Here is an 18190-nt window from a genome sequence, read left to right as displayed (position 1 = left end):
CCACTACCTCAAAGCAACTCTTTGAAACCACTTCAAATTTTCAAAGCTTCTTTGAAACCACTTTATCGCCTTTAAAACAATGAAAAGATCCCCAACCCAACAGCCACTTTGTCTAGGAAAGTTTTCAATTTCAATGCAGCTTTCTCATGGTAATATTATGCAATTAAAAATTGAGCTTAAAATTACCCATGTAAAAGATTCTAAGCAGAAGCTGACATTTACTCTGGAGGTTGTTCATGCCTATAGAAGACTCTGAAAAGGTCAGTAAAAATGTAAATAAGGTGAGACACTTCCTCAGGAGTATAGAAATTTCCATCATGTTAGGGCCTATACCCATTTCTATGTGCAAGGCAATGTTATGAATGCCCTGACGGCTTCTCATGGGCCCTATGAGTCCCGAGCTTGATCTAGAAATAGGTCTCCAGACTTCAGTAAAACAACTGGCACCGAATTCTCAGTGTTTTAGCGAAAGTAGGATCCAGCCACCCAGAAAACTGCCAATACAGTTTACTGTCCATGGGTTTAATCCCAGCACTGTTTTCAGCAAGCAGGGATGGTGGATTTGGAAGGGTTGTGCTTGTTAGAATTTAACTATTAAGCAAAACCTTGAAGAACTGCCCAAATCCAAGTCACATGTGCATTTCCTAAGTCTTGTATTTTGGACACTATCACTAACCTGAAATGCTTTCCTGGGAGCAGCGCTCGTGTAATTGAATAAATGGGATTAGGTCTCACGCTCCCAACACCCCCAGTTTCGCATTCCTCGAGAAATTCTGAACACACTGCCAAGAACACACCACCTCGGTCATCCTTTCCACTTCTCTCACACATCTGCAGGTTGCCTGGTGTGCTCTCTCATTTTATTACTCAATGTGAAAAGTAGCCCTAAAAGGGGAAGTGGGAACCCTGCACCTGCAAGGAATGCAGGCTTCCAATTTCCTATTTCCTGAGTGTTTAAAGGTCATTGGGGACACGCCAGGTAAGGCAGATCCTTTCTCTAGACCTTCCTCTTGCCCCCTTACACTCCAAGTCTTTGGAGATGTTTTTCTAGCTCATTATTTTTAAGCTCTCAGCAGGATAAGATACAATTATATGCTCAATCATGATTACAGATTTGCGGGTTGTGATTTTAGAAGTCTCAAAATGAAACTCATTAGATTAAATGTTCTTCCTAGCTTTGTATGAGAGAGACAAGAAGAACTGACATCTCTAGCTAGCTGGCTAGCATGAGCAAGCTAGGAAGACTGGAAATTGCTTTAGGAATCAGGCAATCTCATCTCTGCTCCCAGCTGTGCCACTGAAATGCCCTCTGGCTGCACAACTCACTTCAGCAGTGGTGCCCCCTTTCCCCCCCCAAGCAAGTTCAGTTCTGCTTATCTAGAACTGTCCTGCTCAAGTGGACTGTCACAGTCTGTTGGTACTTCACGTCACTGAAGCTATTGGTAAAAAGCCCCACAAAGTCGCTCTGGACATCTCCAACAAAAGCAATAGGATTTTTAGGAGAGATGATCAGGTGTGCAAAACACAAATGACCTGGGCACCAGGTGCAAGAACTGCTCTCCACATTGCCCCCTTCCAGATCTGCCTGAATCAGAGTCCATTCCTGCACAGACAAATAACATTTCATGCTATTACAGACTTCCAATTTTCCCTGTGATCAAGACACAGAAAATTCAGGGCTGGAACTAATGGTCTGTGAGGCCGAAATAAAAACGCTCTCCTTTCTACCACATACTGATCAACATTCTCACTGATCATCTGGAAATGCCTGGGTCAGCAATCAAGCTCTCAGTGGGTTCAGAGCAACCAGCAGCTGGATTGACATTGCCTTCTAAACCATGCAGAGGTAAGGTTCCCCCTGTCTCCCGTTGACAGGTAAATTTAAGTGCCTGCTTTACCATGTAAAATGCTTGCCTCTCAGTTCAAGGTCATTTTTCTTCAATCCACAGTCAGAGGTGTATGGCACATTAAGTCCTATCATTCCCCTGTCATGGTGGAGAAGGGGGGGAGCTTTTAAGCCTGTGCAGAGCACTCGGGGTTACAGAAATAAATACGGCTTTACATTGCAGCTTTCACATTCAAGATATCTCACAGTAGTTTACAAAGTAATGAGTCAGATAATAGGGCTGCAGCAGCTGTGCAGGTACACTCACTGGAAATTAATGCTGAGAAAACAGAAGTCTTAATTTTTTGATTCTCTTTATTTGCTCTTCGGCAAAACATGTCCGCAGCCTCAGCCTGACTAATGAGCATCAGTGGCTTCTGCAATTTAAAATCTCCAGATTATTTGACATTCCAGTTTGTTTTAATTTTCAGATTAGCTCTATGATTAAAGCTCTCCATTAACTACAATACTGTTCAAGCAAAAGTGGAAAAAATGCATGTACCTCCCTGTCTTGGCTGCACTGTAAGGAAGGTCTGATCTCTAGTACCACACAATTTGCAATTAGCTCAGAATCACACAACTATTTGATTTTCGTTCCCCTTTCTCTCCTCCATAATTAGCTGCTATAAGCAGACCCTCAAAGGCTGATTATTGAGTGTTCTGAGGATTCCATGGTTTATTATGCTGGCACCAGTAAAGTATATATTATAAGTAAAAATATATTTTTCTTTGAAACAAGCTCCTGAGGTGCAACCTGATACACTCAATTTTGTATATATGCTCCTTTCCCAGGTTCTGTGGACAAATGGACTTTCTCATTCTTCTCATCTGAGTCACCTAATCCACCAGTTGTGGATTAAGTTGTTTTGGAAAAATGTGCTGGCTTTATGTAGACATATTTTTCGTGGCTGACTCTGTAATCAGTTAATGAGAGTCACACAGAACAACCAGGCTGAAGGGAATGTGGGAGCTCACCTGGGCCAGCTTCCTGCCCAAAGCAGGCTCAATGCCAAAATTAGACCAAGCTATTATGCTTTTGTCCAGTCACGTCTTTAAATCCTTCAATGATATAAAGAACCCTTCAAAACCTCTCTGAGGAACCTGCTCCTATGCCCAATTATGTGGCATTAGCCTGCATTTCTGGGGGCAGAAGGATACCAGATAGGACAGATGCTTTCAGTGAGACTCGAATGATATCTGTCGAGAGCCGAGTTCTGAAAGCACCAAGTCACTTCAGGCTCTCAGAAATCCACATTCCAGTTACTCCAAAAGGCACAGCCTTCAGAACACTCACCCAGAGCTGTAACTACCTCCTTTGCTTCTGCTCACACTATTTCTGGAAATCTGGAAAGGGATTTAAATCAACATTACACCACTTTTCTGCCTCAGCTGCTCTGAAACTTTCTGCAGTTCTCTTAACTTGTCAAGCAGCTTTGTCAGCACAACCTTGCTGCAGTACTTTTGATGGACACCAGAGACAACCATAACTTGGTGCAACAAGGTTTTTGTAATTGATTTTGACATGAAATTTCATCTCTCAATTCTGACAGAAGCGGAGTTCCTCTTCCCTGAGCTTCCTGGTGATACTGGCTGGGCAACCAGGACAACTTTAGGATTTGCACCCCCTTCAAAGACCATCTCATTTTCTACGCTAATGCTAGAAGGGAAGGGAGGACTCAGAGATTTCACTGTTACTGCTTCTGAGCTGAAACAGAAGCACAGCAGAAGCTGACACAACACAACAGTGATGGATGGGTGGATGGAATGAGTCTCTCACTGCAGTGATGGAATCCCAAGACTGAGGCAGAGGGATAAGCATCTTCCCATCAACTCCTGCTTTTGTTCCTGGCAGGCTTTCTTGGCACATTTTCATTGTATAAACAGTCCTGGAGCAGCATCTGTATAATGAGCTCTGCTCTGTAATAACAAGCATTCTATTTTAGAGTAACAATTAGAATTGCTTGTAGAATAGAAATGCTAAATGAGACATGCAAAAACATATACACAACCCGAAATGTGGGGAGAGAAGAGAATTTACCATTCTCAGCAGGGCAAACAGTACAGGAAAAGCTGTGAAAATCAAAAACATATGACTGACAACTACAGCTTTCCAACATTAACTGTTTTTCATCAGAAGTATCAGCCAAGTGGAGATGACATGGAAATCGAATCAGTGGTTGAAGAGTTAAGATGCTGCATTGCCAGAGAGCACACATTGCTCTAACTGAAGTGAACGTAGCTGGGCAGTAAAACTTACCAAGGTTTCCAGTTATGCATTGGTTTATGTATACACCTTTCTATACAAAGCATCATAAATAATGCAGTTGAACTTCTCAGTAAAAACACACAGTAAGTTCAATATGCATAGTGAGAGCACAAAGCAACTCACAGTATCACATATTTGCAAAATTCCCTCTGTAACATGAAGGCCTCAGTCCATTCCCACAGTAGCTCACTGGTGCAAAACTCTACCATCCACCTTTAACTGAAATTATGTTTTTATTTAATTTTCTATCACTGTGCTGCTAGCAACAGCTGCAGTACAGCATAGTTCCCCAGAATTCTGCTGTTTTTACAAATACATCATGTGCACTCTATTTGCATTGGTTCTCACAGCAGCAGTGAAAACACTAATTATTTTAGTGAAGGTAATTATTCTAGTTATTATTTTGGTGAAGTGATTCTTCTAGTGAAGGCAGTGGAAATAGCAGGCTCTTCATGAACAGGTTCACTACAACCCCAGCAACTGAATGCTATTAACTTGCCTAAGGCCAGTCAAAGTCAGTAGCAATGCTGGACTGGGAAAATGAGACTCTTCTCCTCGAAATTCTGTCTTTAGCTCAAGCTCCAGATCATTCCATCTCCTTATTAGCTGCTGTAATTACCATGTACTCTAGTGGAGCTCCTGCTGTTTAGTTTTTCATAGGCTACTTTATTATGCAAGTATATATAGGCTCTTCCTGTTTAAGATGCCTAAATTGCATTTTCTGTGCACTTGTAACTTGGCCACAAATTCACATCAAGCTGGAAAGGGAATTTACCACCTGGGATCCCTGTCTTCTGAAGATACTGCTAGTTATTATAATAGATTTATATTTCTGGGTGTCAACCTCAGGCAAGAAGGAGCTGGACGCTGACTACGGGAGTCTTTTCATAGTCCCATGAGAGCCACAGGTGAAAGGACCTAAAGGGAGAATCTTGCCTCCAACTGTCAGCTTTTCCCCCTCATGTGCTGAGAGAGACTAAACGCTCGAGAATGGAAAAGAGGGATAAAGAGGAATAGCTGTAGAGGTTGTTTCATTATTTCCAAGATAACCAAAGTATCTCAGAAGTGAGTCAGGTTTTTCTCATCCAGAAGGAAAAGTCTGAAATTATTCAGAAACAAAGCTGTCATCCTAACTCATCTTGCATGTGACCTCTGGATGTTAAGACAGACACAGAAGACAAAGGGAAAATCAGGAGTTCTACAAGCGAAGAAATCATAGCAGAGCCAAACACATGGACAAGAACCACCACCATATGACTTCACAAAGAGTTTCAGCTTCTATAAATACCAAGCTGAATGGAATTCTTGTATCACTACAATTGCTCCTCCTGCCTCGCAGCAGTTGTTTCCCACTGGTCCCTCAGCTTAAACTTCAAAGCTTCATGACCTAAACCTGAAAGACATTCACACTATGAAGTGCCCATGCTGGAGGTGGGGAGGTGTTAGTAGCATTTAAATATCACAGCTGAAATTTCTCCTCCAGTTTACATTGGTTCTACATCCTCCACACAGCAGAACTCCCTCAAGTCCCCAGCTCCAATCTTCCTGACACAATCTCTCACCTGGGCCATTTGCAGCACAGTCTACACTCACACAAACATTGTGTTTCCCCTTATTCTGCTGCAAGAGCTTTTCTGTTCCACAGATGCCATGTCAGCCCTAGCAGGAATCTAGCCTGTCTTATCTGTAAACACAATTTTTGCCCGGATGTCCCTATGGAAGAAGCAAGGGACTGGAAACCACAGCTCAGGGCTGCAGTATCAAGGCGTTCTCTGAAGCCAGAGAGGTTTGACAAACACAGCAGCAATTACCAGGACGTAAAGCCAAAACTATTCTTCACATTCCTGAGCAGACAGATAACACCAGAGCTGGTCCTCTAATGGTCTCAAATTCCTCTCACATGATTTTGTGGAATAACTGAACTCCACACAGCAGAGCTGTGAGTCTCAGCAGCACTGCTGTACACAGTTACTGTACAGGGTTTCAATCATATAATTTAGTATTTCTCCCAGAAAAATACTTGTTTCCTTACAGACTCCAAAGTAAGAATATAGTAGGATACTGTTATATTACCTAGTGAAAAGAATGAGTGGCAGAGACAGAACTCCTGGACCTCCAATTCACATTCCAACTGCATCTCCCCATATCATTTTTCAAAGCCTTCAGTTTCAACCCTAAACTTACAATTTATGTTCTACATATTCAAATTTAACAGATCCAGAAAGATCACAAAAAAGTTTTCACCTGTAGAGCACAGCTCAGCAGGCCAGGGAGCAATTCATACAGGTGTCCACTAGCTCTGAACAAATAAGAACACTGAACATAAGAATCAGAGAAGATTATGACAAAAAAGGTAGGAGATTCCAGAACCATTAGCAGTCAGCTATGTAAAGAGTAGGAAAGGAAAAATCCACAGGTGCCTGCTCTGAATTCCTTGAAAACATTGGGAAAAAGAATGGGAATTTAAAGGTTCCAGATTAGAGAAAGTTTGGCAAGGGCAGGTTCCGTATGGGAACTTTCCTATTCAACGCAATAAATTTTCTCTGACTCAAAGCACTGGAAGACAGATGAGAAACCTTTCACTGCTTTGTAAATTATGCAAAACACATGGGACTAAAATGAATACTCAGCTTAGGAAAGCAACAGAAATAAGAGATGCTTAATTCTGATCAGAATTCTCAGTAACGTGCATGAAATGTTCAAAAGATGTTAATACAAGAACATGCTACTTCCTCTCACAGAGGAGATCTTCCCAGTCCCTGAATTTCCACCAGCAGGCACAGGAGGGGTGTGGATGGTGCCATTAATCAATCAGTTCTACTCATTTATTCACAATACGACAATCAAAATTAATGATGGAAGGGAGCTGGAAAGGGCAGGTGAGCGCTTGAGTCAACTTGTAAAGATTTAAAGAAAGCAAATTAAAGCAGCAGTGAAACGCGAACTGCAGCCAATCTTAATTACAAACTAAAGCCAGAGCAAAGTGAAGTTTCTCTCTTCTTTCACTACATGTTGCCTTTAGCTGAAGACAAATTGCTGGCACTTTTGTAATCTACTAAGTTAAAGTCATTACCCTGACAGTGCCAGGAAGTCTAATTTCCTGGAGCAGTAATACAAAGATTTATAAGGGAATTTAAACACTCACCTTCTGGAATAGAAAATCTATCATCAGCATGAGGCTACATGGAAAGTGACTGAGGATTTCAGATAATGGAGAAGAAGAAATTCACCTGCTGACAAGTTCATCCAAAATCTCATTTCCTGCCTACACAGGCTGCTGACCAGGGTAAGTGTACACACAAAGCTGAGCTTTCAGATAAATTCAGCTTTTCTGTGATGTCCCCACTGCAACAAAATAGACTTCTTCAATTACAAGCATTTTTAACACTAGTTCAGTATTTCAGCACAGCTCTCTCCTCAACTTATGTTCCCATTAAAATGGAACTTAAGTAATCGGAAAGGAAAAGAGAAATTAATAAGTAGTTTAATAACTTCTTTAAAGAAGAAAATGAGCTAGCTCATCCACCAGGCTGAAATGTACCTGCATGTCTCGTTATGGCTGAAGACCTTCAACTCCCTAATGAGATAAACTGAAATGAGAGCTGAACTTCAACACCCACAGCTCCATGGAACAGCTACTGTTCTGCCCTCAGATGTATGTGCACATAAACAACAAGCCATGAGATTTGCTTAAACCGGACACCACAGAGGTCTGGCTTTAATTAGGAATAACCTAACGCTGACTCCATATTAAAAAACTCTTCTGTTCTTCTGGACTTTCTCCTCCCATGCTCCAGCACCAAGGAACAGAGGTGGACAGACCAACACCTTCATGCAGAAGGATTAAATGTTACAATCCCTGTAACATCTTTGGGGGACTGACACACATCAATCCTGATTCTGCTCAGAAAACCTTACTGCAGAGATAGTGCCATCTGAGACACTGCCTTCCCCTGCACAGGTATGATTAATCCTCATCTTCCCCCAGTGCCTGAGCCTCCTGCCACTATTCCTGCTCAGAAATTAAGGACTCTATGAGCAAAGCACAGGAGTTGTACTACGCTATGTATTTAATGTGCACACAGGAGAAATCAGCGCTGGGGTAGTGCAGAAGAGAACACGCTGCAGAGGAGGCAGCCAGCACCACTATCACTGACCTACTTTAGACTGGGGAAGGGATTTCAGTAAGACTTTCCGCCCTCCACCCCTCACAGAAGCAGCAATTTTTGAAAGTCCTAAATTTAGCAAGGTTCTGAGGACAGCATTCATAATTTCTTGTCAGTGCTGTTCCTTTCTCTATGCAAGCTTGTATCACTTTCCCCCAAATTTATGCTCTCTCTCCCTGACTGTCAGAGAAAAAAATATGCTCCTTTCAACAAAGAGGAAACAAGAAGCTTCTCTTTCACAATTTTTACTCACGAGGACAAGAGTACTCTGGACACTGCCAGGGCATATACATTTATTTTTTAATATCAGATGAGACAGCTTCTGAAAGCACTGCAAGTTCTCCCATCTGACATTATCCAGTTTACCACAGATAACAACCCTGAACTGGAAGCTTTCCCCTGCCAGAATGCCTAGCACATAAAATTATTAAAGGCTTAGAAATGGTTTCAGGGCTGTTCAAATGATGGCTGCAGCAAAACCTGATTCCCATTAAAAAACCAGGAGCCATCAGGAAGTGACTCTAGTTCATCACTCTGCAAAAGAGAACTGCCTTCCTTCACTCATTCCTCAACAGAACGAATTCCAGGGGGCAGGGGGAAAGGTGAAATACTAGCATTTAAGCGAGGCTACAACTCACAGGACCCTTTAGATTGTTCAGGATATGAAGAGGCTCCTAAGATGTTGTACTGACAGGACAGAGGTTCTGAAGGACTGAGAAACCTCTGCATCCTGCACGGACACTAGCCAGGCCTCACCCACAATCGACAGAAGTTTCTGGTTTTATAATGTCTGGCTGCAGGACAGGTAGAGATTCCTGACATTAAAGTAATTTGGAATTAAAAAGAAGTTTCCAGAGCTGACAGAAAATAGGTCTGAACTAGATTGCTGCTACTGGTCCATGGTTTTTCAAGTGATCACAGCCATACTCTCCATTAAGCTCAGTGGTCATACCCAGGAGTATCTCGTAGGGAAACCATGCAAAGTTCTTGAAACCACATCTTCAGACCCACCAGATGTTGGTGGATGGATAGAAGCTCCATGGATGCTGACTGTAAGATTACGGGAAACTTAAACAACACTACATCCCAGTATTTGTTAACTACCACAATGTTCCTTTGCTGCATTGCACGAACAAATCTTATTACTGCAGTTTCATTTGCTCACAAAGATTCCAGCTGAAAATTCACTTTAATATGGCTTTAATAATACATGAAAGAGATTAATCTATAATTGTTGATTTTTGAAATACCACTTCATCATGTCACTCAATCTGAGTGCTTTTGATCATTAAAACTTGCATGATTTTTCCATCTTGGTAACGAGGTTCTGCCTCAGCTGAGAGCTGATCTCATCAGAGCCAATTATACTCTATAGAAGAGATCTGACCAGAGCTCTTAAGGGTTTTAAAACTGCAGTTTTATTTTCTTTATTTTACCAAACAATTTAAAGTTCAAGCAACCTTGTTAGAACCTTTGGTATCCAGGAATTCTCAAGCAAATGAGATGCTGGCAGGAAACTACCGGCAAAAAAAGTGAACAAAAATGCATCACTGTCTTGGTTTTTTTCACTCTTGGCACGCAAGTCAATAGTTACTTATGCCTTTTTTCATGTCAAAGTGCTTCTTTCAAAATGCTGTGGGATTAATCTCCTGACCTTATCTAGCATGAGAGACGTAATCTATTTGATTTTGATTAAATAGGGGTGTCTCAAAATTATCAAACAACCTCTTCAAGAGGGTGATTTTTACAGCAATTGCATATAATAACAAGCTGTGTAAGCTCAGAGACAGATACATCTCCTATCAGATCTGCCCACCACTTTTACCATTAACAGAGCCACATGAAAGATTTTTATCTTATTTTCGAGAAAGCTATGAAAGATACATTTCCTTGCAGAAGTTCTTGATTTCCATCTTTGCCCTTTAGTGGCACCTACATTCCAATCACATTTAGAAAGGAATGCAAACGCTGAAGCCTTTGCTAAATTTTGCATTCCTTTCTTTTCCTGCATCCTAAAGGTGTCTCCTTGCTCTGCACTGCAATCAGCTCCCAGCCTGAACTGATGGCAGCCAGCAAAGGCTGGTTAGAAGTTTCCTGCAGCTCAGCTCTCTCAATAGGATGGTATGGCAGCTTCTGAGAGGTTCATTAGTATCTTGCATTATTTCACAAGATACAGAAGATCTTGTGCAATAATGCACCAAATGAAAATCAGTGTTTAGACATGAGACTAGAAACTGCATCCACTATAAAGGGTGTCTGTAAATAGATTAGATCCATCTATGTATTAGGATTAGTTTGCATATCATCAGAGTTGCACTGTGAATTTAAGTGCGTGCAGCACTATGTATGTATAATTATTGCACCATTACTGACTATCAGCACATCTCTAAGGATCTCAGACATGGCTCTCAGTTAACAGTAAGGAAATTGAAGCACAAGTAAGTGGACTGGAAAAAGGTCACCAAAAGAGCATAATTCAGGTATCCCAAGCCCATGGATCTCTCCACTGAGTCAGACTGTCTCTTTATACTCTCCCAAATTCTCTACGTGATGCGGGAAGAGTTTAGATTTTTCTTCTGAGGAATACTCAGGTAGTTCTGGGTATTCAGAGCTCATTAAGGTGAGGCTGACAGGGTGGCACCGCAGCAGTTGCCATGACAATGGCTGGATCTTCGCAGAGACGTTGCACACATTTCAAATCAAAACCCGTCCAAGTCTCAAAACACCATCCAATGCTCTAAGAATTCTGACAAAATCCCAAATCACCTCTTCATCTCCAATTTAAAAAAGTACCATGAATGCAAGAAGGGAATGCAGATTGTGAAAAGATTCCACCTCTGCCAGAGCTGAAATACAAAAGCACAATGCAGAATTTTTCTGTGAACCTCCCAGATCCTGGAAAACTACAAGTACTGCTCACTACAGACAGGGAGGAATACTCTGTTCAGGGGAAGACAGGCTATCAGCAAAGGTAAAAATCCTCAATCTCTGCTGTCACTCAGTTCCACAGAATGCTGGAGAATGACAGAGATGCCAGGGGGAGGAAAGGGTTAGTGCCAAGTACTCTCATCTAGTGCATTTCACAACTCCTTACAGTCAGGTCTGGTGCAGGTGGGTTGCAGATGGAGCTATTGAGGAGAGCTCGTACTCACCCCTCTCTGGAGTTACAATCACCCAACACCAAATCAGACAGGCTTCTACGAGATTCCACCAATTCAGCATCTTAGACAAAAACTCATACCCAGTATTCAATACTAGATAACAGCATGCACAGATATATGCATTATTTCAATTAACTGACTACAAAAGAGATCAGGCTGATATGCTCATGTCTCAAGTCCCTTTAAGAGCCTCCAGCTCCCGAGCTACTTGTTATTTCCAAAGGCACAAACATTAGCATTACCTTTTGCTGCTTCAGACCGCTTAGGCAAATCAAGTGTATCAAAATTCCTGTCCAAATCTCCATTCTTCTTTCCTGTGCAAAAAAAGAAGACAACAGATGGAGAAGACTGTCAGTATACTGACAGGTAAGTTACTGTCATGTGCATCTAAAAGATGGGAGAGGATACAGACCCAGAATATAAATCACAGACTGGTACCCATAATTGTGTGTACCTGACTGGCAGTCCAGCTGCACAGCTGCGGCTGTAGCACGAGCAAACTTAGGGACAAACACCCGTGCTGCTTTCAGGCTGATCTGCAAACATGCTTAGCACAAGCTTTTCAGAGTCTTAGGAGTGCTTTAAACCTTGGAAATTTGCGCCATTTCCCTTCTTGGCAAAGCTGTGCCCCTCCCTCAGAAGCCCAGTGTTTACTTGCCGTTTTCACAGAGGAATTTTGACCTGAAGCTTAGCTCAAGCGAAGAAACAACAGCTTTGCTTTGCAGCCTCTATTCTCAATGCAACAACCAGGCAGGAAGACCTAGATTTAATATATTGTACAGACAGCAGCCAACAACTTAACATTGAATTGCCCTTCAATCAACAAAGTGTCCCTTTTGCTATTTATTAGAAGCTAATGGAAATCATTCCATACTTTTGCTAAGAAACAGTGTCAGACTACTACATCAGCTTTAATTTATACAACCTTTACATAAAACAGAACAAAACCTGCACTTTTAGTGAGGTTGAGAATTCAAGGTTGTGTTAACACGTGGGGAAGGAAGGGTTAGTTTCCATGCCCCCAAGGGGAGACGCTGCCCACATGGATGCTGTGGGATAAGCAGGAACCTTGCCATCAGAGGAATACTGGCAGCAGAGAGAGATTTGGAAGGCAGTGTAAGACTCTGCACAGCTTCAGCGTACAATTCAGCTTTCCCAAATTATTTTGAGGGGGGAAAAAATCCAGTTATTTAGTTCCTCTCCCTCCAGAGCAAGGAAGGCAGGTGCGATGGGATGAATTCAGACAACGCAATTTAAGCTGCCAGAAGTGGCTTCTGCACAGGGACTACCAGGCTGTTAATGGAGGTTTTACAGAAAGGGCTGGAAGCTCCACCAGCCAGGCTGCCTAAAAGCAAACAGGAAAATGGTCCTTGAAAATGCAATGAGGGGATTAGTGTGAGTCTTGACTGCCAACAGGTCACAAGATGGAAAAGGCCAGTCCCTGCCTTGTTACAGCAGGGGGCTGCTAAGTGCACAGTGAATTCAATGGGTCACTCTACCTTTCCTCTTGACAAAAGGATAAAGGTATTGCGTACTGCACCGACAAGAATCAGAGCCTTTAAATACCATTATGAATATTTAGGAATAACATTAAGAGGGAAACCTCCCCTCAAGGTAGTATCCCATCCTCTCCCTTTCTTTGGGAGGGGATGGAACCACTCCCTTTTCCTTTGAAATGCCAATACAGAATACCAGTCAACTTCCACTGCTGTGCAAAACAAAACAGTGCACCCAGAAGTTCTGCCTATCTGAAGTTATTTCCTTAATAAGAGTATGCAAAAGCCCATCTAAGCTGCCAAAAGGTCATGCAGCCAGGTACCACAGCACTCCTTGAAAGGTTTCTTTTCTAAAGAAGGGACAGGAATCAGTGGCACTCTGCAGCCTTCCACCAATTTTTTTTGCTCTGTGAAAGGAGCAACACATGGCTTGGGAAATCAAATACCAGAAAGAAAAGGCACTGTACATCACCAAAGGACTTTGCATTTCATAATGGCAGCTGAACCCTGTAACTGGCTGCAAACCCTTGTTGACTCTTAGGGCATTGACAGGAAAAAGCAGGGCAGAGGGAATTAAAAGGAAAAAAGCATTCAAGGAAGGAAGTCAGTGTGGGAAAGATTACAGACTTAAAGCAGACCAATAAATGTGACTCCACCTTATCTACAAGCAGGACAAACTGTTTTTTCACATGACCCCAAATTCCATGTCTTTGCTATTAGATAGTCTAAACCTCAGAACATGTTCTCAGAAAGCCAGACCTTCCTTGACACAACTACTAATTTCAAAAGTTCTCTCAATAATTTAAAGGTTGCTTTGGCACTTCTATCAGCCCTGCAGAACTGAGATGGCACAGTAAGAGTTCCCTTCTTCCCAGTGGCAGCGTTTAGTAAGCGCTGTGTCTGTGCACGACTTGTTAAGGGGGAATTATCCAGGAGCGCAGTGTTGGCTGCTACTTTTGAGCTGGGAAAGCCAAAGCAGCTGCCTATTTACTGACCCATCTTTCATAAAGACAGCACCCTCCACCTGTGCTCTGGGCTCCTCAGTTGCTGTCTCTCCATTTCTGGGCCAGACAGCAAACACTGGCTGTTTGGAGGAGCCTCTGCTGGTTTGTGTCTCAGCCCTCTGAGGAACTCCCACCTCTGTTCAAAGCAGAAGGTGCCAGCTGCTTGCCAATGGCAGCAGTTCAGAACACAGAACTCTGCCCAAGGGGATTTCAACCCTACAAATTACTTGCTTAATCAAATGGATTTGGTTTGGAAATACCCCAAGCACCTACACTTCCAGGGTTTTCCTACAGGGACAAGGTGAGCAAGCTGCAAGGACACTCTGAAACAAATCGACCCAGAAAGCAAAGGTTTCAATCTGAGGCCCAGCAGCTCTTTTTCCCATTTGATTTTCACAGATATTGGAGTCTACTGATTAAAACCTTCTCAGCCATCCCCATGCAGCCCTGATAACATGAGAAAATCAGCCTCACTGCCAGGTTTAGTAGCTCTGAACACCCTGCTCTGTCCCTCAAGCCTGTGCATTTGTTCACAACAGGGATGTGAACACACACACAAGCCACATAGCTGGGATTTGTATGGAGCACACCACTGCTGCTCCCTGGATCCTCACAATCGGGTTGTGCAGCACAGAGATGCCCAAACCACAGCACAAACTGCACTTGCACTAGGATAGAAGTTTAAGATCTGTTTTGGTACATTTCAATTTCCAGCCATGTCCAGGTTCTCCAGGTTTTCCAGCCTGAGGTGTGTCAGAGAAAAGCCAATGCTGTTGGATGAGAAGCACAGCTCCAAATTTTGCCAAGAGAGAGTTCTGACCATGCCTGCTGACAGGCCTGTTTTATGAGCCCTGGCTGTGGGACTGGCACAGCACCGTGGTTTGGGAAAATTGCCTGATAGGAGACTTGCTTGTGCAATATGCAATTTACAGTCTCTGAAACAGAGGGATTAAAATTCCTCCCCTCTCTCCCCTTGCTACTTTTCATTATGTAAGAAACACCAAAACATGACCTTCAGCATTTTCCATCTGTCAGAAACTCCGTACAGACTCTGAAGTGTGACCCAGCGTTATTAACCACTAATGTTGTTGTTGATCCTCCTCAAATGTCGTTTTGCTTTACAGGATAATCAAACCACGGTGCAGCCAGACCATTTCTGCTGAAGGATTAATTCCCAAATGCTTGCTTTTCTGGTTGAAATAGAAGTTTAAGGGAAAGTGCTTCTTCATAACAATCCCACCTTATCCTCCCTGGTGCTCATCATTACAGCCACGGAGCTGGCCACAAAGGAGTGCCAGAAACCAAGGGCTGAGCTCTGTCCTGCCAACAAATTTATCCTCCACAGCCTCACACTCACAATCCAAAATCAGTGTACTGCAGAACACTACCCAGCACCATTTGTTGGGAAGACAATTAGATTTAATTGGCTGGATTTTCCCCTCCCCAACATTTCTCCTTCGGCTCAACCCTCCAGAACCCATGATCTGAAGCAAGTGTCACGACCTGACAACGCCCCTGCCTTCATCCCCAAATCAGCCTCAGTAAAGGAGTTTCCCAGGCGCCCGCAGCCTATCAACTTCCCAGCCCAGAGAAGCCTCAGACTTGTGTCTTTCAGGTGCAATTTTACTTACTGTGCTGCGATGAGAAACTGAAGCCTATCCCCATGGACAGGTACTGGGGCAGCCTCATCCAGAACTGTGTGTGCCAGTACCAGAGCTGCAGCAGCCCAAGCAGAAAAAGGACCAAGCCCCCTTGAGAACACACAGCCAAGCTGCTGCAGCTCACAGCTCCCTGCACTCCTCACACCAGCCTTCCTTCCCTCTGGCAGGGCTGGTGACACAGCCCACACCCGGTGTTCCTGCTCTCCTGGCCTCAGCAGGCCAGCTGCACAGCAATCCCCCTACCGCACTTACACCAAGAATGAATAAATCCTCGTCTTTTCCATTCGTGGTATGGAAAGACCAAACTGCAAAAGCTCCCTCAGAGGATTTTTCCATGTCTGCTGAAATGAACAGGAGGATGTGCTGGGGGAGCAGAGGAGAAGGTGGATGAACAAGACCTTGATCTCAGCTCTTAGCCTCGCGTGTGAAAGCAGAACAAAGCGCGCTATGGTGATGATGAAAAGAAAGTATTGCAGACTCACCTTGATTGAACCACTCCTCTAATTACCAGAAAAGCAGCAAAAGGAAAACAAAAATTTACAGGATGAAGAAAATACAAAGGAACAGTCACAAAGAGGCAGAATTTCACAGAAGAGGTTCAAAACCTGAGTATTACAAGACTACAGAAGTTTCATCAATTAAAAAACCAAACCAAACCAAGGTATTTCTCCCTTTTGCTCCTACTAGAACCCCCCAATCTGCCTTTGCACAGCTTTTGTTTTTTCCCTTTTCTTTCTCTTTTTATTAAATGAAAAGGTGCTTACAGAATTGAGGGGATAGAAAGATGACTAGCCCTTTGCAGAGGTGTTTGAAATGCTGTGATCAATGACCATGAAATGAAATAAAATAAACATGGAAACACAGCAAGAATAAGTGAACAAGAAAGGAGAGAACAGGCAGATTTTGAAGTGCTAGACTGAGAATATTAAGGTAGGTTCAGACCAGCGTTCACACAAATTTAACAGCGAGACAAGGGAGCTTTTCTTTATGATTTTAAAAGCACATTTATGAATGGATTTTAACTTTTATTCTTTAAGCACAACAGTTGTCTGAGACCCTCTGTTCTTCTGATCTACATCCTATGAGCTGTGAGCTCAGCATTATCACCAGTTGATTTCCCTCTGGGGAACAGCGCACTTTTCAAAAGAGCACTGTTAAAAGGTGGAAAAAAACATTAAAATATATTGTCATTTCCTGCCGAACACACGGAGCCAAACCCGAGCTGTCCCTGAGTGCCTGCACTGCTTGCTGCAACCCACAGGCTCATCCCCAGCATCAGATGATTTTGAGCCCAATTTGTTCAAAAAGACACGACCTGGGTGTGCTTCAGCTGCTGAACAGAAAGCACCCGGGTGCACAGCCCCAGGACAGGTTTCTCTAGCTGGGCCCAGGCAGACAGCTGGCCTGGGACACACCTGCAGTGCTCCTGGTCGTTGCCATCGAGGGGATGAGGACAGCTCTCCCTCAGCACAACACCCTCCTCCCGCAGGGCACTCAGAGCTTTTGTGGCTGAAGCGCTTCCATCGACTGCGCCGCTCTCGAGCAATGCAACAACACGGGCTGCAGTGGCAGGAGCAGGCTCGAGTGCAACATGCGACATCTCCAAAGGGATCACGCTGCCGCTTCAGTCACCGCTGTGAGAGCAGGCTGGCCAGAATTCTGGCAGGCAGAATTATTTCTTTAGTTCTGCCCCCAGTCTTTAGAAGATTCCCATCAATTTTTTACTTTAAACAGTTTAAATGTAGTTGATGACAGACCAGTCTGCAAAAGCGAGTTCACGCTGTGATCACTTCCCTAACACGTATGGAAACACGTAACATTTTAATAACTTGTGCAGGTCAGATCAAAGAGTGACATGCAGCACACAGTCCATCAAGTTCAAACAACTTCACATCAGCTCTTCAGGGGCAAAACCTTTCCTTGTACCTGGCTATAAATAATAAGCCAGGATGTGTGTACACATGAATGGGGAGAATGAAGCCTAGACAGAAAATGGAATTAATTATCTCTGAATTCATCTAAAATAGTCATTTCTCTAAGAAAGGAAGGAAAACATAGTTCAGTCTAGAACAGTGATTTCTCTAAAACAACAAAGAAAACTGATATAATTTGAGTGTCTCTTTGAAAAGGAAACATGGAAGGGGGGGTTACTGTGACTATTAATCCTCTCTTATAATGAAACTCATTTGCAACACTCATGCCCCAGAGGAGAGAACAGGTCTAAAAGTGACTGACAATTAAAAGCTACAAAATCGTGTTTGCAATTCAAATTACTGAAATAGTGACTGAATTGGGAGGTTGTACGTCTTGGTTGAGTGGGAGGGGAGGCTTTTAGTTTGTTCTCAAGTACGAGAGTCTGGAAGCATGGAAGATGCACAGGCAGGAGTGCCATGCACAGGGATGGATGGATGGATCCGTGCCAGCCTGGCCTCCCGAGGAGGGCACACGTGCTACACAGCCGGGCAAGGGGACAGATGCAAGAGCACAGCAACGCAGAGGAGAGGCAGAGCACATCCACCTTCTCCAACAGCAGAGTGACAGCTGTCAGCAT

At 43.3% G+C, this 18190-nt stretch overlaps 1 protein-coding gene across 10 annotated transcripts in view; it reads right to left on the bottom strand.

Annotated features, from left to right (window-relative positions):
• Positions 1-18190, bottom strand: part of ARVCF (ARVCF delta catenin family member) — a 246832-nt gene that overhangs the window by 31100 nt on the left and 197542 nt on the right. For 9 of the 10 annotated variants that reach the window (XM_058422876.1, XM_040081323.2, XM_058422879.1 and 6 more), the window contains 2 exons: positions 16122-16139; positions 11721-11792 (listed from right to left, as the gene is read on the bottom strand). In XM_058422876.1, coding sequence (XP_058278859.1) covers positions 11721-11792; positions 16122-16139 — 90 coding nt within the window. The remainder of the gene's footprint in view (positions 1-11720; positions 11793-16121; positions 16140-18190) is intronic. The other variant, XM_040081324.2, reaches the window with a different exon arrangement.

This window comes from Hirundo rustica, chromosome 17 (genome assembly GCF_015227805.2).
Source record: "Hirundo rustica isolate bHirRus1 chromosome 17, bHirRus1.pri.v3, whole genome shotgun sequence".
NCBI classification, from domain to species: domain Eukaryota; kingdom Metazoa; phylum Chordata; class Aves; order Passeriformes; family Hirundinidae; genus Hirundo; species Hirundo rustica.
This window is presented reverse-complemented; position numbering and strand designations above follow the sequence as displayed.